Source organism: Schistocerca serialis, unplaced genomic scaffold (genome assembly GCF_023864345.2).
Source record: "Schistocerca serialis cubense isolate TAMUIC-IGC-003099 unplaced genomic scaffold, iqSchSeri2.2 HiC_scaffold_1261, whole genome shotgun sequence".
Lineage (NCBI taxonomy): Eukaryota > Metazoa > Arthropoda > Insecta > Orthoptera > Acrididae > Schistocerca > Schistocerca serialis.
The window spans coordinates 7,901,118-7,921,202 of record NW_026047471.1 but is presented as its reverse complement, the minus strand read 5'-3'; the positions used below and the strand labels follow the sequence as shown (position 1 = coordinate 7,921,202).

Genomic DNA, 20,085 nt, shown 5'->3' with positions numbered 1-20,085 from the left:
CATTGTTCCCAGAACTGAAAAATTTGTTCTACGGAAGCAACTGAAAACGTTCATTGAGAGATACACTCCTGGAAATGGAAAAAAGAACACATTGACACCGGTGTGTCAGACCCACCATACTTGCTCCGGACACTGCGAGAGGGCTGTACAAGCAATGATCACACGCACGGCACAGCGGACACACCAGGAACCGCGGTGTTGGCCGTCGAATGGCGCTAGCTGCGCAGCATTTGTGCACCGCCGCCGTCAGTGTCAGCCAGTTTGCCGTGGCATAAAGAGCTCCATCGCAGTCTTTAACACTGGTAGCATGTCGCGACAGCGTGGACGTGAACCGTATGTGCAGTTGACGAACTTTGAGCGAGGGCGTATAGTGGGCATGCGGGAGGCCGGGTGGACGTACCGCCGAATTGCTCAACACGTGGGGCGTGAGGTCTCCACAGTACATCGATGTTGTCGCCAGTGGTCGGCGGAAGGTGCACGTGCCCGTCGACCTGGGACCGGACCGCAGCGACGCACGGATGCACGCCAAGACCGTAGGATCCTACACAGTGCCGTAGGGGACCGCACCGCCACTTCCCAGCAAATTAGGGACACTGTTGCTCCTGGGGTATCGGCGAGGACCATTCGCAACCGTCTCCATGAAGCTGGGCTACGGTCCCGCACACCGTTAGGCCGTCTTCCGCCCACGCCTCAACATCGTGCAGCCCGCCTCCAGTGGTGTCGCGACAGGCGTGAATGGAGGGACGAATGGAGACGTGTCGTCTTCAGCGATGAGAGTCGCTTCTGCCTTGGTGCCAATGATGGTCGTATGCGTGTTTAGCGCCGTGCAGGTGAGCGCCACAATCAGGACTGCATACGACCGAGGCACACAGGGCCAACACCCGGCATCATGGTGTGGGGAGCGATCTCCTACACTGGCCGTACACCACTGGTGATCGTCGAGGGGACACTGAATAGTGCACGGTACATCCAAACCGTCATCGAACCCATCGTTCTACCATTCCTAGACCGGCAAAGGAACTTGCTGTTCCAACAGGACAATGCACGTCCGCATGTATCCCGTGCCACCCAACGTGCTCTAGAAGGTGTAAGTCAACTACCCTGGCCAGCAAGATCTCCGGATCTGTCCCCCATGGAGCATGTTTGGGACTGGATGAAGCGTCGTCTCACGCGGTCTGCACGTCTAGCACGAACGCTGGTCCAACTGAGGCGCCAGGTGGAAATGGCATGGCAAGCCGTTCCACAGGACTACATCCAGCATCTCTACGGTCGTCTCCATGGGAGAATAGCAGCCTGCATTGCTGCGAAAGGTGGATATACACTGTACTAGTGCCGACATTGTGCATGCTCTGTTGCCTGTGTCTATGTGCCTGTGGTTCTGTCAGTGTGATCATGTGATGTATCTGACCCCAGGAATGTGTCAATAAAGTTTCCCCTTCCTGGGACAATGAATTCACGGTGTTCTTATTTCAATTTCCAGGAGTGTAAAATATGTCACGACGTCGCCAGAAATACATTAATTAGCGACAATTTTCCTGATTGGATCGAAGACTATTTTCATTGAATAAAATAATATTTTCACATAGTAAAATGAGAGCCATAGAAAAATTTCTTGGACTTCAAAATCATAATAAAGTGAAAACATGTTTTGCTGAAACAGAACGTATTATACAGTGCTGTTGTAAAAAGCCTTAAGAATACTGTGTCAAAACTTACGGATGATTAAGCGGACATTTGGCTATGGTAGCAACGAAAAGAAATGCCACAAGCGATTGAATCTGGAGCAAAGCCTATGACGTGCATAGGCTGAAACCGAACAGAACACACAGAGTGATTCAAAGTCTTTGCGTCTAACGTCTAGTGGCGGTAGACCACATCATGGGGAACAGCTTATGTTAGAGACGAAATGTTCACAGTCGCTTCCCACGGACACTAGGCGTCACGTATTTGTTATATTATTTTATTTTTATTTACACGTCAAGTTCAGAAGGGCCAAATTGAGGAGCAGATCTCCAAGGTCATGGAACGTGTCAGAACATGAAATTACAACATAAAAGTAATAACAGATAAAAATAAATGTTCATGAACCTGAAAAATTTCAGTCCATAAGTTTAAGTAAACGCAATCAACAATACAATAAGAATCAGCTTAATTTTTCAAGGAACTCCTCGACAGACTAGAAGGAGTAACCCATAAGGAAACTCTTCAGTTTCGATTTGAAAACGCGTGGATTACAGCTAAGATTTTTGAATTCTAGTGGTAGCTTATTGAAAATGGATGCAGCAGTATTCTGAACACCGTTTTACACAAGAGTTAAGGAAGACCGATCCAAATGCAAGTTTGATTTGTGCCGAATATTAACTGAGTGAAAGCTGCTTATTCTTGGGAATAAGTTAATATTGGTAACAAGAAATGACAATGAGGAATATATATATTGAGAGGCCAATGTCAAAATACGCAGACTCGTGAACAGAGGTCGACAAGAGGTACGTGATCTTACACCACTTATTGCCCGAATCGCCCGTTTCTGAGCCAAAAATATCCTTTTAGAATGGGAAGAGTTACCCCAAAATATAATACCATACAACATAAGCGAATGAAAATAAGCAAAGTAGACTAATTTTCGTGTCGAACAATCACTCACTTCTGATACCGTTCGAATAGTAAAAATGGCAGTATTAAGTTTTTGAATAAGATCCTGAACGTGAGCTTTCCACGACAGCTTACTATCTATCTGAACACCTAGAAATTTGAACTGTTCAGTTTCACTAATCATATGCCCGTTAAGGGATGAGCAGCTTTTTCAGAACTATCAGGGTCTACTAATTAGGTGTGCTCCATACTTCCCATCCCTGAGAACTGACAGTGATTTTCATCAGGAAAACCTTGAGAGTGAATGCCTCAAAGACTAGGAAGATATTTTAGAAGCGAACCAAGAACTTTAATTGGCTCGGCCTACCGCCTTTCATGTGAAAAAATTACTAAATTATAGGCAAATCACACTGCAGGCATACGCCGCAGAGTGCCTACCCTGCTGCCTCTCAGGGGCATAACTAATCCCAAAGGATGCCTGGCGTCGCCGGGAAGTACCAGCGAACATTTTGTCTCCAAAAAAGCTATTTCCTGTGACGTGTTCTGCACCCCTAAAGGTTTGATGAAAGGATTTTGAAACACTCTGTATAGAAGACCGCTAGAAATATCAGGACCATTTCTTAACTTTCTACAACAACAATGAAAGAAAAATGTTTCTGAAACAAACCCTTGCATAATTTCTCAGAATGTTTGTCTTTAAAAAACTGCACAGTCTTACATAGTTTTAAACAAATTCTGGAAACACCAGTTAACTCCCACCCCGATTGTTTATAGATTCAAAATCCCCTGTATAAAACGTCATATCTCCAAAACTATGTGTCGTACAGTGACATATGTGGATACTGTTTGCAAAATGTTTTGTGAATAGAGTTAGCACTAAAAATTTATAAATTGAAACGTCCTGCTTAGTGCTGCATTTTTACTGCATGAAGAACGAAAATGTGCCTAAGAGATAAATATGTTCGGTGTCATCATTTTGTGGGGTGGTGTCAAGCATAAAAGCTTCTTAAAAATTTTAAATTTTGAGTAAAGTTTGCTGGGTGTCGCTAGGATCTCTCATTCTCAAATATTGGTTGGATGTACTCTGGGTAATTTGCATGCTGTGAGTTAATCTGCCTCAAGACACAATGTCTGTAAGTGCAGTACCCATACCTGACTTATTGTTAAGCCTCTGAGATCGCAGTGAGCTGTTACGATAGCATTTTCAGTTTTTAAAATCCGGAGAATAACTGTATGACCTACTGAAAATCAAATTTGCGTTGCCCAAAGAAGCCGTCAGATAGGCATTCTGCAACTGGGACAGAGCCCCGGGTTGGCCGTTTAGTAATATACGAGGGTTGCCAGAAAGTAAGTTCCGACTGGTCGCGAAATGGAAACCATAGTGAAAACCAGGAACTTTTTATTTGCAACAGTTAGGCACACCTTCCACCTATTTCTCTACATAGTCGCCGCTCCAACATCGAGTGTTGTGATGGTGTTGTATCAACTTTCCAATATCCTCGTCATAGGAAGCAGCCGCCTTTGCTTTCGGCCAGTTATCTGCACTGGTCTGCAGCTCGTTGTCTGTGGAAAAATTTTGTCTTCATAGCCAGCGGTTCTTGTGAGCGGAGATGAGACTCAAGGGGAGCCAATTGCGGACTGTGTTGTGGGTGATCAAACACTTCTCATCGGAAACGCTGCAGGAGCGTCTTCATTGCCACTGCAGTGTCCGGCCGAGAATTGGAATGAAGGATCTGCTTGATAGTTGTGCGTGACACAGGCGAAATCTCCAACCAGGCCCTCATACTTGGCGGGAGACGCAATTCCCTACTCATCTTTACGTGCTCACTGTTCACTCAGAACTGAAAAGAGCGACGCGACACGATCGACGGGCATACTAGAGACACTGCCCAACACATCCGTGCAAAGCTTTACCGGATTTTCCCTGTGGTTTCCATTTCACGCCCGATCGGAAATTACTTTCTGGACAACCATCGCATAACAGGTTTTTTTCCACTTTGATGCTGGTACCTCAAAAACATGGCCTTAAAAACATTCGACAGCTTCATGAAGTGATTAAAATTGTTGTCCACGCGCATTTTGTTTGATATACGGGAGCAAACAGATGTCATTAGTCGACAAATCGGGGGAATGTATAAATAAGACGTTAACCAGCTGCTTTTTCTCTGCGAAGTAACCCATCGTTTGACTTGCTGTGTGACAGCTGGCCTTGTTATGATAATAAGTGATGCGACGTTTTCTGTTGTTTTTCGGGCCGGCAAGTGTGGCCGAACGGTTCTAGGCGCTTCATTCTGGAACCGCGCAACCGCTACGGTCGCAGTTTCGAATCCTGCCTCGGGCATAGATGTGTGTGATGTCCTTAGGTTAGTTAGGTTTACGTAGTTCTGTTCTAGGGGACTGATGACCTCAAATGTTAAGTCCCACAGTGCTCAGAGCCATTTGAACCATTTGTTGTTTTTCGTGATTTCATCGATGACTCGTTGCAAGGAAATTGTTGTCGAGCAGAAGCTTTTCTTAGTTACATGCACATGCAAAATTGAATGTACTGTAGTCTCTAATATAGCTAAGGATAGCTCTTTCTCACAGGAGGTCACATGCAAAACCTGTTGAATCACGTTGGGCACAGCTATGGTGTCTTTCGGGAATAACAACCGATTTTGGTCGACACTCACGAAATTCGACGATAACGGAAGCTCGACTAAAATGAAATTCTGAACACCATTTGTAAACTGGCTTTTCTAAAGCTGGTCGGTTGCCAAATGGTGAATTAGACGATTCTAGGCCATTGTTTTTGATCAGGCATTTGCGAAAATCATAAAAGATCATGGTAAAAAATTTTCACATGCAATTTCCATTTTTTCACATCCGTTTCTTTATATTTTCTTTTGGCCATTTCCTTCTGTGTGGACATTACACTCTCGATAAATTTGGGGAAAAACATAATTCCATCGAGCTGTATTTTAAATGTGGTGCTTGATTCGGCAACGTTAATTTCGGACGACCCATTTTCAACTGCATCTATTAACTAACACTCCATAATGCAACGAATTTCTGAAAAGCTCGCTGTAAACACGCTGCTATGCCAATTTCTGAGCTACTGTTCGTTTAAGAATAAGAAACGACAAGTTCTAAAATGATGGTCATATTTCAATGCAATTACTTGCTTGTCAGATTGTCCATAGAACAACCATCAGGCTATTTGTCTACCGTTCCACTCTCGAACAGCGTGCCGGAAAAATTAATGCTTAAATTTTTCCATGTGAGCTATGATTTGTCTTCTTTTATGACGATGATAATTTCTGCCTATGTAGGTGGGCGTCTACAAAATATTTTAGCATTCGGAGGAAAAAGTGGGAGATTGAAATTTCCTGAAACGATCTCACAACTACGGAAAACGCCTTTCTTTTAATTATTACCGTCCCAAGTTGCGTTTGATATCCATGACACTCTTTCCCTTAATTAGTTATGATACGAAACGAGCTGTCCTCCTTTGAACTTTTTCTATATCCTGCGTCAGTCCTATATGATACGGATCGCATGCCGCGCAGCAATTGTGACAAGTGTAGTCTAGGCTGTCTCTTTACTAGACCCGCTACCGTAGCACAGCTGTCGGTTTTTTTCCCCACAATCTATGTGGTCGTTCCACCTTAAGTTGCTCGAACTGTATTCCCTAGGTATTTAGTTGAGTTCAACTAAATACCTAGGGAATACAGTTCGAGCAACTTAAGGTGGAACGACCACAGCCTTTAGATTGGTGCGAATCGTCGTGTAACCGAAATTTAACTCTTTTCCTTTTAATAGTCATGTTGATGACCTGACACTTCTCATTATTTAGAGTAGATTTCCCTTTTGGCACTATACAAATATCCCGTTTATATCATTTTGCAATTGGTTGTTTTCTTCTGATGACTTTGCTTGACAGCAAATGGCAGCATCATTCGCAAACAATCTAAGAGGAATGCTCAGGCTGTGTCCTAAATCGTTTATATACAGGGTGTTTCAAAACGAACATTTATTACGTTCAACGTACAATTGTAAATAATACCCCAAATGAAAGATGAACTCAAACAGTTTTGTTTGTATTACTGTGCGCAATGGGAAGAGTATGGAATGACAAAGAGTGACTGAAAAACGTGTTGAACGAGTGCGAATCTTTCACGCTTAGCCCCAAGAAATATCCCTGCGGAAAGTTTATGGGCCTTTCTTTCTCGGTGAATCGGCTGTAACTGACTTTCTTACCGTGATGTGCTACAGCTCTGGTCCGTGCCTCAATGGGAAGAAGCTGAACAACACATCTTTATTTGGGAGTAAGATGGTGGGCCACCTCACTGGTATAACTCAGTACGCGACTGTTCAAACCATGTTGCATCCGACCGGTGAATTGGGTGCAAGGCACCGGTTGACACAGCATTTTATGCATGACCTCGACGTTCACAGACGATCTGACGCGAACATGTGTATGTGCCTCCGATACCAGCTGATGTACCCCACGGAAGAAACAGTGTTACTGCAACAGTTACTCCTGCCACATTGACTAAGGTCTCGGAACAACTCGCCTTTCGACTCGATGTGTGATCGGTGTTCACACTCAATAACTGTAAGAAAGCCGGCCGGAGTGGCCGTGCGTTTCTGGGCGCTACAGTCTGGAGCCGAGCGACCGCTATGGTCGCAGGTTCGAATCCTGCCTTGGGCTTGGATGTGTGTGATGTCCTTAGGTTAGTTAGGTTTAATTAGTTCTAAGTTCTAGGCGACTGATAACCTCAGAAGTTAAGTCGCATAGTGCTCAGAGCCATTTGAACTGTAAGAAAATCTGTTTGTGTTCCTCTTTCATTTGGTGTATTATTTATAATTGTAAGGTGAATGCAATGTGTCCTTCAAAGCCTTAAAACGCGTATATTCATTTTGAAACAGCAGAGGGCCTATAATATTTCCTTGGAGGACGCCAAATATCACTTCCGTTTAGCTCAATGTCTTCCTGTCAGTTACTACGAATGGTCACCTTTGTGACAGGAAACCATGAATCCAATTGCATAACTGAGACGATGCTCTATAGACACGCAATTTGATTACAATTCGCTTGTGAAGAATTGCGCCAAAAGCCTTCTAAAAATTTAGGAATACGGAATAAATCTGAGATTGTCTGCTTGAGATCGCCTGTTGATAGAACTCATTATTTCATTTGAATAAAGAGACAGTTGCGTTTCATAAGAACGATATTTTCGCAATGCGTACTGACCACTTGGCAGTAAATCTTCGGACACAATAAATGTCCCAAATTCCTACCGCAAATCGCCGTCACTGATATGGATCTGTAATTAAAACTTAAAAGCCAATCCCTGTAAGCAGAACTGACTGCCTGACTCTCCAATTTTCAGCTACCATAAAAAATCTATAAAAACATCGTAGCTTTATTTCCTCAAATATTAACAAAACATTATGCATCATTCCAGAATGAAATTTTCACTCTGCAGCGGAGTGTGCGCTGATATGAAACTGCCTAGCAGATTAAAACTGTGTGCCTGTCAGACACTCGAACTCGGTACCTTCGCCTTTCGCGGTAGTTATTAAGCATCGTAAGTCATTTTCAAAATATGAGTGTCAACTTTTGTTGCTATTAATCTAAAGTTTAGGTAGGTGCTGAACTTTGTTTGGGGTGTTAGCCTCCATCTGTTTTCGTTGAAGGGTAACGGTCGTACAAAGATTGAGAATCACTACAGTGGATATTAAAACTCAAATTGAACGTCGGTTAACTATCGGAAAGAGATACACGCCGTGGTGTGTGGAACAGCAGGAGCCATCGGCGTGTGTGCTGGAACAGTGGACTTACCGATCTGCCGGGGACCTCGGCCCTGTTGTAGTCGTGGACGGAGGACATGCCTGCTGCTGCTGCTGCTGCCGCTGGTGCTGCTACTGCTGCTGCCGGCGCCTCTACACCGCTGCAGCTACTGCTGGGTCGCCGACCCGTCCGGCTCCCTCATTGGCGGAAATCCCAGCTGGCGGCGGCATCTCTGGTCAGTTTCGGCGACTACTGTGGTGCCGCGCGGTGTCAAAGTGGTAGCGGCGCGCCTGCGGCGCATACAGCGTCAAAACAGCACGACGCTTGTTTTGTTTATTTACTTCTTTTATTGGGGCTTCGGATGATAACCCACTTCAAGCCAATGTTGTAAGAATCAAAACATTTTGCAATTAACTGCGATAATGCTTAACCATCTTAACTGAATCTTCAGTCGCTTCTCGGTAGAACAGTTTCGCTCAAGAAACTCTGTGCACGTCTTATATAACAATTTCACTGGATCGCTAAAATCAGCTGATCGCAGTCGAGTACGAATTACGTCACACAGTCTTCATTTTTTCATAGCCTTAACTAGTACAGACGAATGGAAAAAGTGGTAGAAGTCGACCTTGGGGAAGATCGGTTCGAATTTAGTAGTAATGTTGGAACACGTGAGGCAATACTGAATCTACGAATTATCTTACAAGACAGTTAAGGAAAGGCAAACCTACGTTTCTAGCGTTTGTAGACTTTGAGAAAGCTTTTTACAGTGTTGACTGGAATACTCTCTTTCAAATCAAATTCTAAGCTGGCCAATGTGTCCGTGCAGTTCTAGGCGCTTCAATCCGGAATCGCGCTGCTGCTACGGTCGCAGGTTCGAATCCTGCCTCAGGCATGGATGTGTGTGATGTTCTTAGGTTTGTTAGATTTAAATAGTACTAAGACTAGGGGACTTATGACCTCAGATGTTAAGTCCTATAGTGCTCAGAGCCATATTTTTCAAATTCTGAAGGTGGCACGGGTGAAATACAGGGAGCGAAAGGCTATTTACAATTCGTACAGAAACCAGATAGCAGTTATAAGAGGCGAGGGACATGAAAGGGAAAGCAGTGGTGGGGAAGGGAGTGAGACAGTCCTGTTGCGTACCTCCGATGTTATTCAATATGTATGTTGAGTAACCAGTAAAGGATACAAAAGAAAAATTTGGAGTAGGAATTAAAATCCAGGGAGAAAAAATAAAAACTTTGAGTTTCGCCGACGACATTGTAATTCTGTCACAGACAACCAAGGACCTGGAGGAGCAGTTGAACGGAAGGGACAGTGTCTTGAAAGGAGGCTATAAGATGAACATCAACAAAAGCACAAATAGGATAATGAAATGTAGTCGAATTAAATCAGGTGATGCCAAGGGAATTAGATTTGGATACGAGACACTTAAAGTAATAGATGAGTTTTGCTACTTGGGGAGCAAAATAACTGATGATGGACGAAGTAGAGAGGATATAATGGCAAGGAAAGCGTTTCTGAAGAAGAGAAATTTGTTAACATCGAGTATAGATTTAAGTGTCAGGAAGTCGTTTCCGAAAGTATTTGTATGGAGTGTAGCCATGTATGGAAGTGAAACATGGACGATAGATAGTTTAGACAAGAAGAGAATAGAAGCTTTCGCAATGTAATGCTATAGAAGAATGCTGAAGATTAGATGAGTATAACACGTAACTAATGAGGAGGTACTGAATAGAATTGGGGAGAAGAGGATTTTTTGGCACAACCTGACAAGAAGAAGGGATCGGTTGGTAGGACACGTTCCTAGGCATCAAGGGATCATCAGTTTAGCATTGGAGCAAAGCACGGAGAGTAAAAATCGTAGAGGGAGATGAAAGCATGAATACACTAAACAGATTCAGAAGGATGTAGGTTGCAGTAGTTATTCAGAGATGAAGAAGCTTGCACAGGATAGAGTAGCATGGAGAGCTTCATCAAACCAGTTTCTGGACTGAACCACAACAACAAGCCAGTACCTTCACGGGGCATGTTATTTTTTGTATTCGGCAATGACAGTGATAGATGGTGGCCGGATGCCCTTCCTGTAGCCACTCCTTCTCTCTTGGTTCGGAATTTGTGTATCGCATCTGTCTGCGTCCACTATGACAAATTTTATAGAAGCCATTTATTTTCATAAATTATTTAATTTTACACTTATTCTTGAGACCTTACGGTTATATCAGCTATCATCAACCGGAAGAAAAATTATAACAACTGTTGGGTTAAAAAGGCATATTTCTCATAGAAGACACATTCGTAACTAGATATAACAATGACAAAACATGGAGTGCAAAATGACCATATTTTGGCAACTCCTTGAAAAAAAAAAACAAAAAAAAAACGGGTAACTGGCATGTAGACTACTGACAGTTCAGTCAGTGTTGATATGACTAAGGGGGTTAAGGCAACGTTCTAGACAGGTGGAGCACCCGGGTTTGAGTCCCCGTCTGGTACAGACTTTCAACTCGCATCATTCATTAACTTCAATGCCCTAATGCGAACCCCGCAGCAAAAATTTCGCTGACTATTAACTTCATAACTATAAATGAACATAATATACAGCAGTTTTTAACTTCGTGAGCAACAGCTCGAAATATTTAAAAATACATCATAGTTCGCTGCTAAGAGCAATTAATAAATACTTCACTGTTTCACTGCTTATAATAATTTTGTTTGTTTGTTACATTTCATAACATTTAATTTTTATATTTTACTACTTGACAACAATGACTCATGTGTTTTACGTTTATTGACACCACATGCTTAATACGCCATGTTAGCTGTTTTGAATATCTTGTGACACCTGACGATGATCTGTAGACTGGAACTGGTCGTAATAGGGAGGTGTGTACTATAAATGCTTGGCGGCGAACTACGATGCAAAAAATGTGAGTATTCTGTAGTATTATTTCACTTCATTAGTCGATTTTCAGCTTACAAGGCCACAATTAGACTTTAACTGACTGTATTTAGCATTGAAATTCGCCAACAGGCGTGCATTCGTGATGTTATTTTATTTATTTTTACTAGCAGTTTCGGCATTCCATTATACCATCTTCAGGCTGCACATTCATTTGTCAAAAATAAACCAAATTGACACACTGAGCCATACGTTCCTGGATACCGTGAATTCTAAATCGTATCCCAAGCGCTTCCTTCGACTTCCTTCGAAGACCTGATTGCATGTCCACAATGGATCAACAGTGACTTAACTGTCATCATCAAAGAGGATTCGACCCGTGTTCGATTCCCGGTGTTACCAGGGATTTTTCCTCGGCGGGAGGATTCGACAGGGATGCACTCAGCCCCGTGATGCCAACTGAGAAGCTGCCTGATTGAAAGGTAGCGGTTCCAAATTCGGAGCGGTGACAACGGCCGGGAGTTCGTTGTGTTGACGTCAAACCCCTCCATACCGCATCCGATGATGAATGACTGAGGACGACAGGGTGACCGGTCGACTAACGCACGGTCTTCGAGGCCTGACGCCGGGGTTTCCGTTTTCACCATTGAATTTGCAAATTAAAAAACTGTGCAAGCACACAGTTTTGTTGCAAAATATTGAAACTAGGCTTATTGCTAATATAGACTGCCGTGCACCAAGAGACGGTTGTGGTTGCGCTTTCTCCGCGCATCCTTCGCTGGAATTCTTTCCTTCTAGTGAATTAACTTCTTTCCAGACATCCGTCTTCAATATCCACACTTTATCTCACTGTTCAACTTTCATGAAACAGAAGAAATCCAAATAGATTAATAAAAGTAAATAACAATCACAATGGTAGACGCTATTTAATGAAATACTTTTGCAAAATATTACAATTTTGAACATGGTCGATAATGCAGCAACCGTAGACGAAATTTTTACGATCGTAACACAGTACAATTATTTCGAATTCAATGGACAGCTGTACCAACAACCTGATGGTCTTGCTATGGGTAATCCTAGCAGACATTTTTATCAACTCTCTAGAAGAGACATTTTTCAAAAAATTTTCCATTACCACCTTAGGAATTGTTTCATATTCTAGGTACGTCTATAACGGAACCAACGATGGCATTAACCACCTGTTCGAGATCTTTAACAAACTACATGAAAAAATCACCTTCACATGTGAACTTGAAAACAGCTCCCGTCAGTTAAATTATTTAGACTTAACTTTGAAAATAGTGAATCACAAAATCTCTTTCAATATTTTTCGTAAAGATTCTTTTTCTGACCAAATTGTGCCAGCCTGTTCCACACACCCACGATCTCACAAAAAAGCATGTTTTCACTCTGCTGTTCATAGAGCAATCTCTACCCCTTTGTCCTCTGAAAATTTAAAAACCGAATTGAATCTAATTAAAACCATTGCAGTTAATAATGGTTACGAACCAAATATAGTAGATGATGTCTTCAGATAGAAAACCAATAACAGAATTACCACGCTTGGGACCACTATTGACGAGCCTAGCGATTTGAAGAAATACTTCTCTTTACCGTATGTAGGGCCAATAACCTACAGATTGCAACGTCTCCTTAAAAATAAATATGGCTGCAACATAGTTTTCTCTACCAACAACTCTCTCAAAAATATTCTTATCCATAATTTAAAACCAAGACGGTCGCCTCTGCAAAACTCAGGAGTTTATAAAATCACCTGTGACACTTGCTCAGCTTATTATATAGGACAGACTGGACGAGCTTTTTCGATTAGATATAGAGAGCATCTATTAGGGAAAAAAGGTACGAACGTACATAATTCGTCATTCGCTGACCACCTTCTTATCACAGGACACAAACCTAAAGATGTTCATGATATTAGTATCTTACATACGGAAAAGAAAGGCTTCAGTCTTGATATTCTTGAACAGTTGGAAATTTTCAAACATTTTTCCCGTAACGACCATTTAATCCTCAATGAGAAATTACAATTACGTGATAAAAATTTCTTTGATGGTGTAAAGCCCTTGCTTAAAATCACTTAACGCGGAATATTGCTATTATGCTTCCCGTACTGTAGCCTTAAATATTGTTCTCTCTCTCCCTGTTTTACAGTATAATATTTTGTTCAACTTTCAATCTGTTACATACTATCTGACATAATGTAATCAGCACATTACGTGCACTCCTGTTCCAATGCTTCTGACAGCTGTTGTCACTGTAAATTACAAACATTCAATACTATATGGCGCGACACAAGGTGGCGACTTGCTAACATCGACGGCGCGCGCGCCTCTCAGTCTGATGCTGCTTACAGTGCCGGCCGCACACGCGAACCTTAGCGGCGCGTCTTAATCAAGTTGTGCATTCCTAGGAAAATTTTATAATGTACAAATATATTTTTATCTTTAACGTGAGCACTGTTGCTCTAAACCATTTCATAACTATTTACTCTATGTAAGTATGCTTTCTTTGTCTACTGTACCGTAGCAGTCAGCTATGATGTAATTTTATTACGTATGTTTAATTTAATAATTTTTATATTATTCCAAAACTCTGTTATAGGTAATGCAAAAATTTTTTACTTCTGATGAAGGCTGCCTTAGAGTAGTTGAAACCTAGGTAAAGTTGAAAATTTTTTACCTGTGCAACCGAAGAGCTGTATTTTCGAGTAATATTATAAATTTGCAAAATATGAATAATTCGAATATCACAAGTAACCCGGCATTTGTCAGCAGCTGTGCGTCCTCGCTCATACCTCGCAGCGTCTGTCCTCGTGCTTCATGTTTATGACGTCATATCTCCTGAACGATCTGTCACACAATGATATAATATTGTAGGTACATTCAGTGACATATATGGATAATGTCTACGAAATTTTTTGAGAACAGAGTTAGTAGTAAAGAAGTAATAAATTTAAACGTCATGCTTGATGCGGCAGTTTATGACTTCATGTTTCCTGACCTACGTGTCGTACAGTGATATAATTTGCATCTACATTCAGTACTGTATGTGTATACTGTCTGCAAAATATGTCGCGAATATAGTTAGTAGAAAAAAATAACTAATTATAACCTCAAATGCCTCATGCGGTATTTTACTGCAGGAAAAGAGGAAAAGTAATAAGCGATAAACTTTTTCCTTTCTTCATTTTTCATTAGCTCCTCAGCATACCTGAGGAGCTATGACCATTGGTTCATCTTCGCTAATGTGAAACACATATCCTCTACTGAGCAAGTGTTCGGGCTATTAAGGTACGCACTTTAGATCCCACGTTTATTGGACACTTTTTCTTGTTTTTGTACATACTACCACCGCTGAAAGTTACCAGCCCGACACTCTTCGCAACACAAGAACCGGTACATGTATTCAACTGTCAGAGGTATCAGAACGGCTGTCGTTTATGACTTTCGACTCGTTCGTTTCCGGTACAGGGATCCTTACTTCAGATTAATACATTTATCGTTCTCCATCATCCTAGGAAGTCTGCAACATCATCACGGAATCACCCCTTGTATACGTACACTTACAGACGTCCGCGCCTATAACTTTGACGCTCTGTAGTCTCGTGGATGACGTTTCCGGACATGGGTTCCTATTCAAAATACGACGTACTCACTCCCCTCTACAAGTCCTAGAAGTCTGTAACGGTAATTTCCGACCACCCTGTATAATGTAATTGCATTCATTATTAGCTTAAATAAATGACACAAGACGCACTGCTACATGCACAGAAATCACCTTTAATTTCTTTGCCTTTTACGGAAGAGTGGACAACAAGGAATATCAGCACCACAGCAGAACAATTTAGCGCTATGTCTTCTCTTCAATAACACTCTAAAGAAATGGAGTAATTTTCAGATTTTAGGTTTTCGTCTCTTAGTGAAAATCATTATACACACACACACACACACATACACACACACACACACACACACACACACACACACACACACACACAAAGAGAGAGAGAGAGAGAGAGAGAGAGAGAGAGAGAGAGAGAGAGAGAATCCTTGACCGGAAAATGTTCGCATTATGGAGAGATTATATTACTCACGTATATAAAGTGAAAGATTACCGTCACCGTTGTGGTCGATGTACATTGTTGCTGTTTTGGTCTTCAGTTCGAAGACTGGTCTGCTGCAGCCCTCTGCACTGCTGTACCTGAGCAAACCTCGTCATCTCTGAATAACTACCGCAACCTGCATCCATTTGTACTTTCTTCAGCTGTACATTCCTTGCCGCTAAGGGCCTCACGTTCTCTTAGTTCAAGTGGTTCAAATGGCTCTGAGCACTATGGGACTTAACTTCTGAGGTCATCAGTCCCCTAGAACTTAGAACTACTTAAACCTAACTAACCTAAGGACAGCACACACATCCATGCCCGAGGCAGGATTCGAACCTGCGACCGTAGCGGTCGCGCGGTTCCGGACTGTAGCGCCTAGAACCGCTCGGCCACTTCGGCCGGCTCACGCTCTCTTAGTCGACGAGACACAGAGTTTAGTGGATACCAGGATACAGACTGATGCTGTGTTAACCGAATTTCAGAAGGCGTTCGTTACAGTTCCGCCAAATGAACAAAATACGAGCGTATGCGATAGCAGACCAGGTCTGTGCTTCAATAGGAAAGTTCCTAGCAAGAAGAATACAGAATGTCGTTCTTAACGGAGAAATCTTCAGATGTAAAACGAGCTTCGGGTGCACCACAATTGAGTGTTATGGGATCATTACAGTTCAGAATATGAAGGGTGAACTAGAACTCCACCGACAAACTTTCAAAGGATGTCCACAGATACCTTCCGTTGGCTCTATACATTGCAATTCCATTTCGTTTGGACAACAATACGTTGGTCCCATTCCATGTCTAGCTCGGAAATCAATGCATTTTTCTTTTGGGGGCACGTAGAGATCCTAGTTTACGAGACTCCGGTTGATAACCATACGAACTTGCTTGGAAAATCGCAACCACGAAGGTAGCGTGCCAAACTCCTGGAATTCTTGAGCGTGTAAAGCAGCCGATGGTGCGTCGCTGTACTTTCTATCTTCATTATGGTCATCGAAATTTTGAAGAATACCTTTAACGGACTAGTTCTGCATTTGTTACTTGCTGTACTGTAGATTCACAGAACACACTGAAAACACTGAAATAAAAGTGTTCGTGTTTCATCTGAGGATTATTGCATTACTCTGTCTTGTGAGATGTACGTTTTGTTTATTGCGTATTACAGGTATTTTTAATGTTGTGAAGGTATTGTGTTGATGCATAAATTCGTTGCGTTTCTCCATAAATTCGATAACATACACATAACAGAGCCTTTAGTCATCACCGATAAATTATCCTTCACTATTTACACAGTCTCCCAACTCTAGGGTGACTTTTCGATTCCGCGGCTGACCCATACTAACAGCCGTCCAACTAAACATTGGAAAGTTCGAGAAGGGACCAAAGTTTCTGTTGCAGGGAGGAGGAACTGAACAGTTACAATTTCTACATTCTGCTTTAGAGACCGGCTGGTTGAAAGTTCTACACACATCAAAAAAGTTTTCCATTACCGGGGGTTCCGAGGGTTCCGGAACTTGTACAGAAAATTGGAATAGAGATCAACATAAACATCAATTCCGGCCCTCTTATTCCTCATGAAAACCAAACATTGCATGTTGTACCTCTAATACCCAGTAGCACGTCCTCTTGCATTGATGCATGCCTGTATTCGTTGTGGTATACTATCCACAAGTTCATCAACGCACTATTGGTCAAGATTCTCCCACTCCTCAACGGCGATTCGGCGTAGATCCCTCAGAGTTGTTGGTGGGTCACGTCGTCCATAAACAGACCTTTTCAATCTATCCCAGGCATTTTCGATAGGGTTCATGTCTGGAGAACAGGCTGGCCACTCTAGTCGACCGACTCGTTATAATGAAAGAAGTGATTCACAAGATGTGCACTATGGGGGCGCCAATTGTCGTCCATGAAGACGAATGCGTCGCCAATATGCTATCGATATGGTTGCACTATTGGTAGGACGATGGCATTCACGTATCGTACAACCCTTACAACAGCTTCCATGACAACCACCGGCGTGCGTCGGCCCCACATAATGCCGCCCCAAAATAGCAGGGAATATCCACTTTGCTGCACTCGCTGGACAGTGTGTCTAAGGCTTTCAGCCTGACTGGGTTTCCTCCAAACAATTCTCCGACGATTGTCTTGTTGAAGGCATATACGATTATCATCGGTGAAGAGAACGTGATGCCCCCAATCCTGAGCGGTCCATTTGGCATGTTGTTGGGCCCATCTGTACCACTCTGCATGGTGTCGTGGTTGCAAAGATGGACCTCGCCATAGACGGCGGGAGTGAAGTCGCGCATCATGCAGCCTATTGCCCACAGTTTGAGTCGTAACACGACGTCCTGTGGCTGCACGAAAAGAATTATTCAACATGGTTTAGTTTCTGTTAGGGTTCCTCCGAACCATAATCCGTAGGTAGCGGTCATCCACTGCAGTAGTATCCTTTTGGCGGCCTGAGCGAGGCATATCATCGACAATTCCTGTCTCTCTGTATATCCTCCATGTCCAAACACTGATCTGGTCAGACGCCTGGACACTTCCCTTGTTGAGAGCCCATCCTGGAACAAAGTAACAGTACAGATGAGATCGAACCGTGGTATTGACCGTCTAGGCAGGCACTACAGACAACTGGAGCCGTGTCCCTCCTTCCTGGTCTAATGACTGGAACTGCTCGGCTGTTGGACCCCCTCTGTCTAATAGGTGGTGCTCATGCATGGATTACATCTTTGTTGCGGGTTTAGTGACATTTGTGAACAGTCAAAGGGACTGTGTCTGTGATACAATATCCACAATCAACGTCTATCTTCAGTAGTTCTGGGAACCGGAATGATGCAAAGCTTTTTTTGATGTGTATACTTAAATCCTTTCGTGGGACAGTTTTGGAGTTCGCTAAGTCAAGCAGTTGATCGGCAGCTCTCGAGGCTGTAGAGAGACAGTTGTGGAACCTGTGGGGTAGACGGATTGTTTCAAGATATTCGAGATTATAAAGTCGTTGCTGCGAGATCCTCATGACCAACAAAATAGCTCTGGTAGTCTGAAAAAAGTGAGAAAAGTTAGCATGGGTGATCGTGCGCGGAGCTGGGGCAATTTCCTTAAGGTTTGATTCCAACGTGGAGGCTATGCCGTGCTGTGCGCCTGTCCTGTAAGAGGTTGACTGTCGTGCGACCGCCGGCGACCACGGCGGAGCCTCATGCCTAGAGCCCCCTTTACACCATAGGCTTTTTTGTCTCATCTGGCTGCTCGAAACAAGTGGGTCTCCTGTGGAGCCCATGGCGTTTTATTTCTGTACTGAGACTCGTCTGTTACGAACGGCCATTTTTGTTTACACGTCAGCGCAAAATTATATGTGTTGTGAGAGCAATTTTCTGTGCAGTTTGGTATCCGAAAGGTGAAAGTGAGGTTATGAGGGACTACCCTTTTTACGAAAAGTTCTGAATAATGTACAAAATGTGGGAACAAGCAATGATAATAGAGTTTATTAGTGACCAAAACAGAATTCATAGTGGCGGGTCTTGTCAAAAGTCACCTGATAAATTCTGTACACCCCTGGGAATTGAAAGAATACGAAAACTGTCACCCAAAAATTTCTGAACGTAAACATTAATTTGTTGGAGGAAATACATATCTGCCAACACAGCAAACGATATCTACAACGCAATAAATAGCGTCTTTTTGCTATTCTTTTGCATCTTGAAACTTCCTGGCAGATTAAAACTGTGTGCCCGACCGAGACTCGAACTCGGGACTTCGCCTTTCGCGGGCAAGTGCTCTACCATCTTTTTTTTTAACTTATTTTTGTTCGTTTTCGTTCGTTGTATCTGCTCTGGGTGGCCGTCGAAAGACACCCGTTTCGGTTCGTTGTTGATCCGTTAACTCAGTTTTTTTATTACAGAGGGCAGCAATCCCTCTGACCGAACACGCTGAGCTACCGTGCCGGCTAAACCATTTGAGCTACCGAAGCACGACACACGCCCGGCCCTCACAGCTTTACTTCTGCCAGTATCTCGTCTCTTACCTTCCAAACTTTACAGGAGCTCTCCAGAGAACCTTGCAGAACGAACACTCCTGTAAGAATGGATATTGCGGAGACATGGCTTAGCCACAGCCTGGGGGATGTTTCCAGAATGAAATTACTCTGCAGCGGAGTGTGCGCTGATATGAAACTTCCTGGCAGATTACAACTGTGTGCCGGACAAAGTCTCGAACTCGGGACCTTTGCCTTTCGCGGGCAAGTGCTCTACTATCTGAGCTACCGAAGCATGACTCACGCTCGGTCCTCACAGCTTTACTTCTGCCAGTATCTCGTCTCCTAACTTCCAAACTTTATAGAAGCCCTCCTGCGAACCTTGCAGAACTAGCACTCCTGAAAGAAAGGATATTGCGGAGACATTGCTTAGCCATCTTTGCATCTTGTTTCCTTCCTAAGCGCCAAATAGCACCGAAAATAATTTTTCTCGTAAAATAATTCTGACCTCTTCGCTGTTCACATAATTTTCATTATAACATGTCTATCTATTCTTATTTACGAATTGTGTAACTTTTTCTCTTTCTAAAAACGCAAATACAATTTTGTTTTCAGATATTTCGTCTCTCTTGTAAGAGAACACTAGCAGGTACAAATACCAGAACGTTGTATAATCTTTAGTCCGTCATGAAAACAGAGCAGAAACACAACAAAGAGTAATG

The 20,085-nt window shown here is 42.9% G+C and overlaps 1 protein-coding gene across 1 annotated transcript in view; it reads right to left on the bottom strand.

Moving 5' to 3' along the window:
• The window catches only part of LOC126438175 (protein yellow-like), a 146,385-nt gene extending 137,918 nt beyond the window's left edge, over nucleotides 1-8,467 (bottom strand). The window contains exon 1 of the mRNA XM_050090548.1: nucleotides 8,420-8,467. Coding sequence (XP_049946505.1) covers nucleotides 8,420-8,467 — 48 coding nt within the window. The remainder of the gene's footprint in view (nucleotides 1-8,419) is intronic.
• Nucleotides 8,468-20,085: the final 11,618 nt, after the last annotated feature.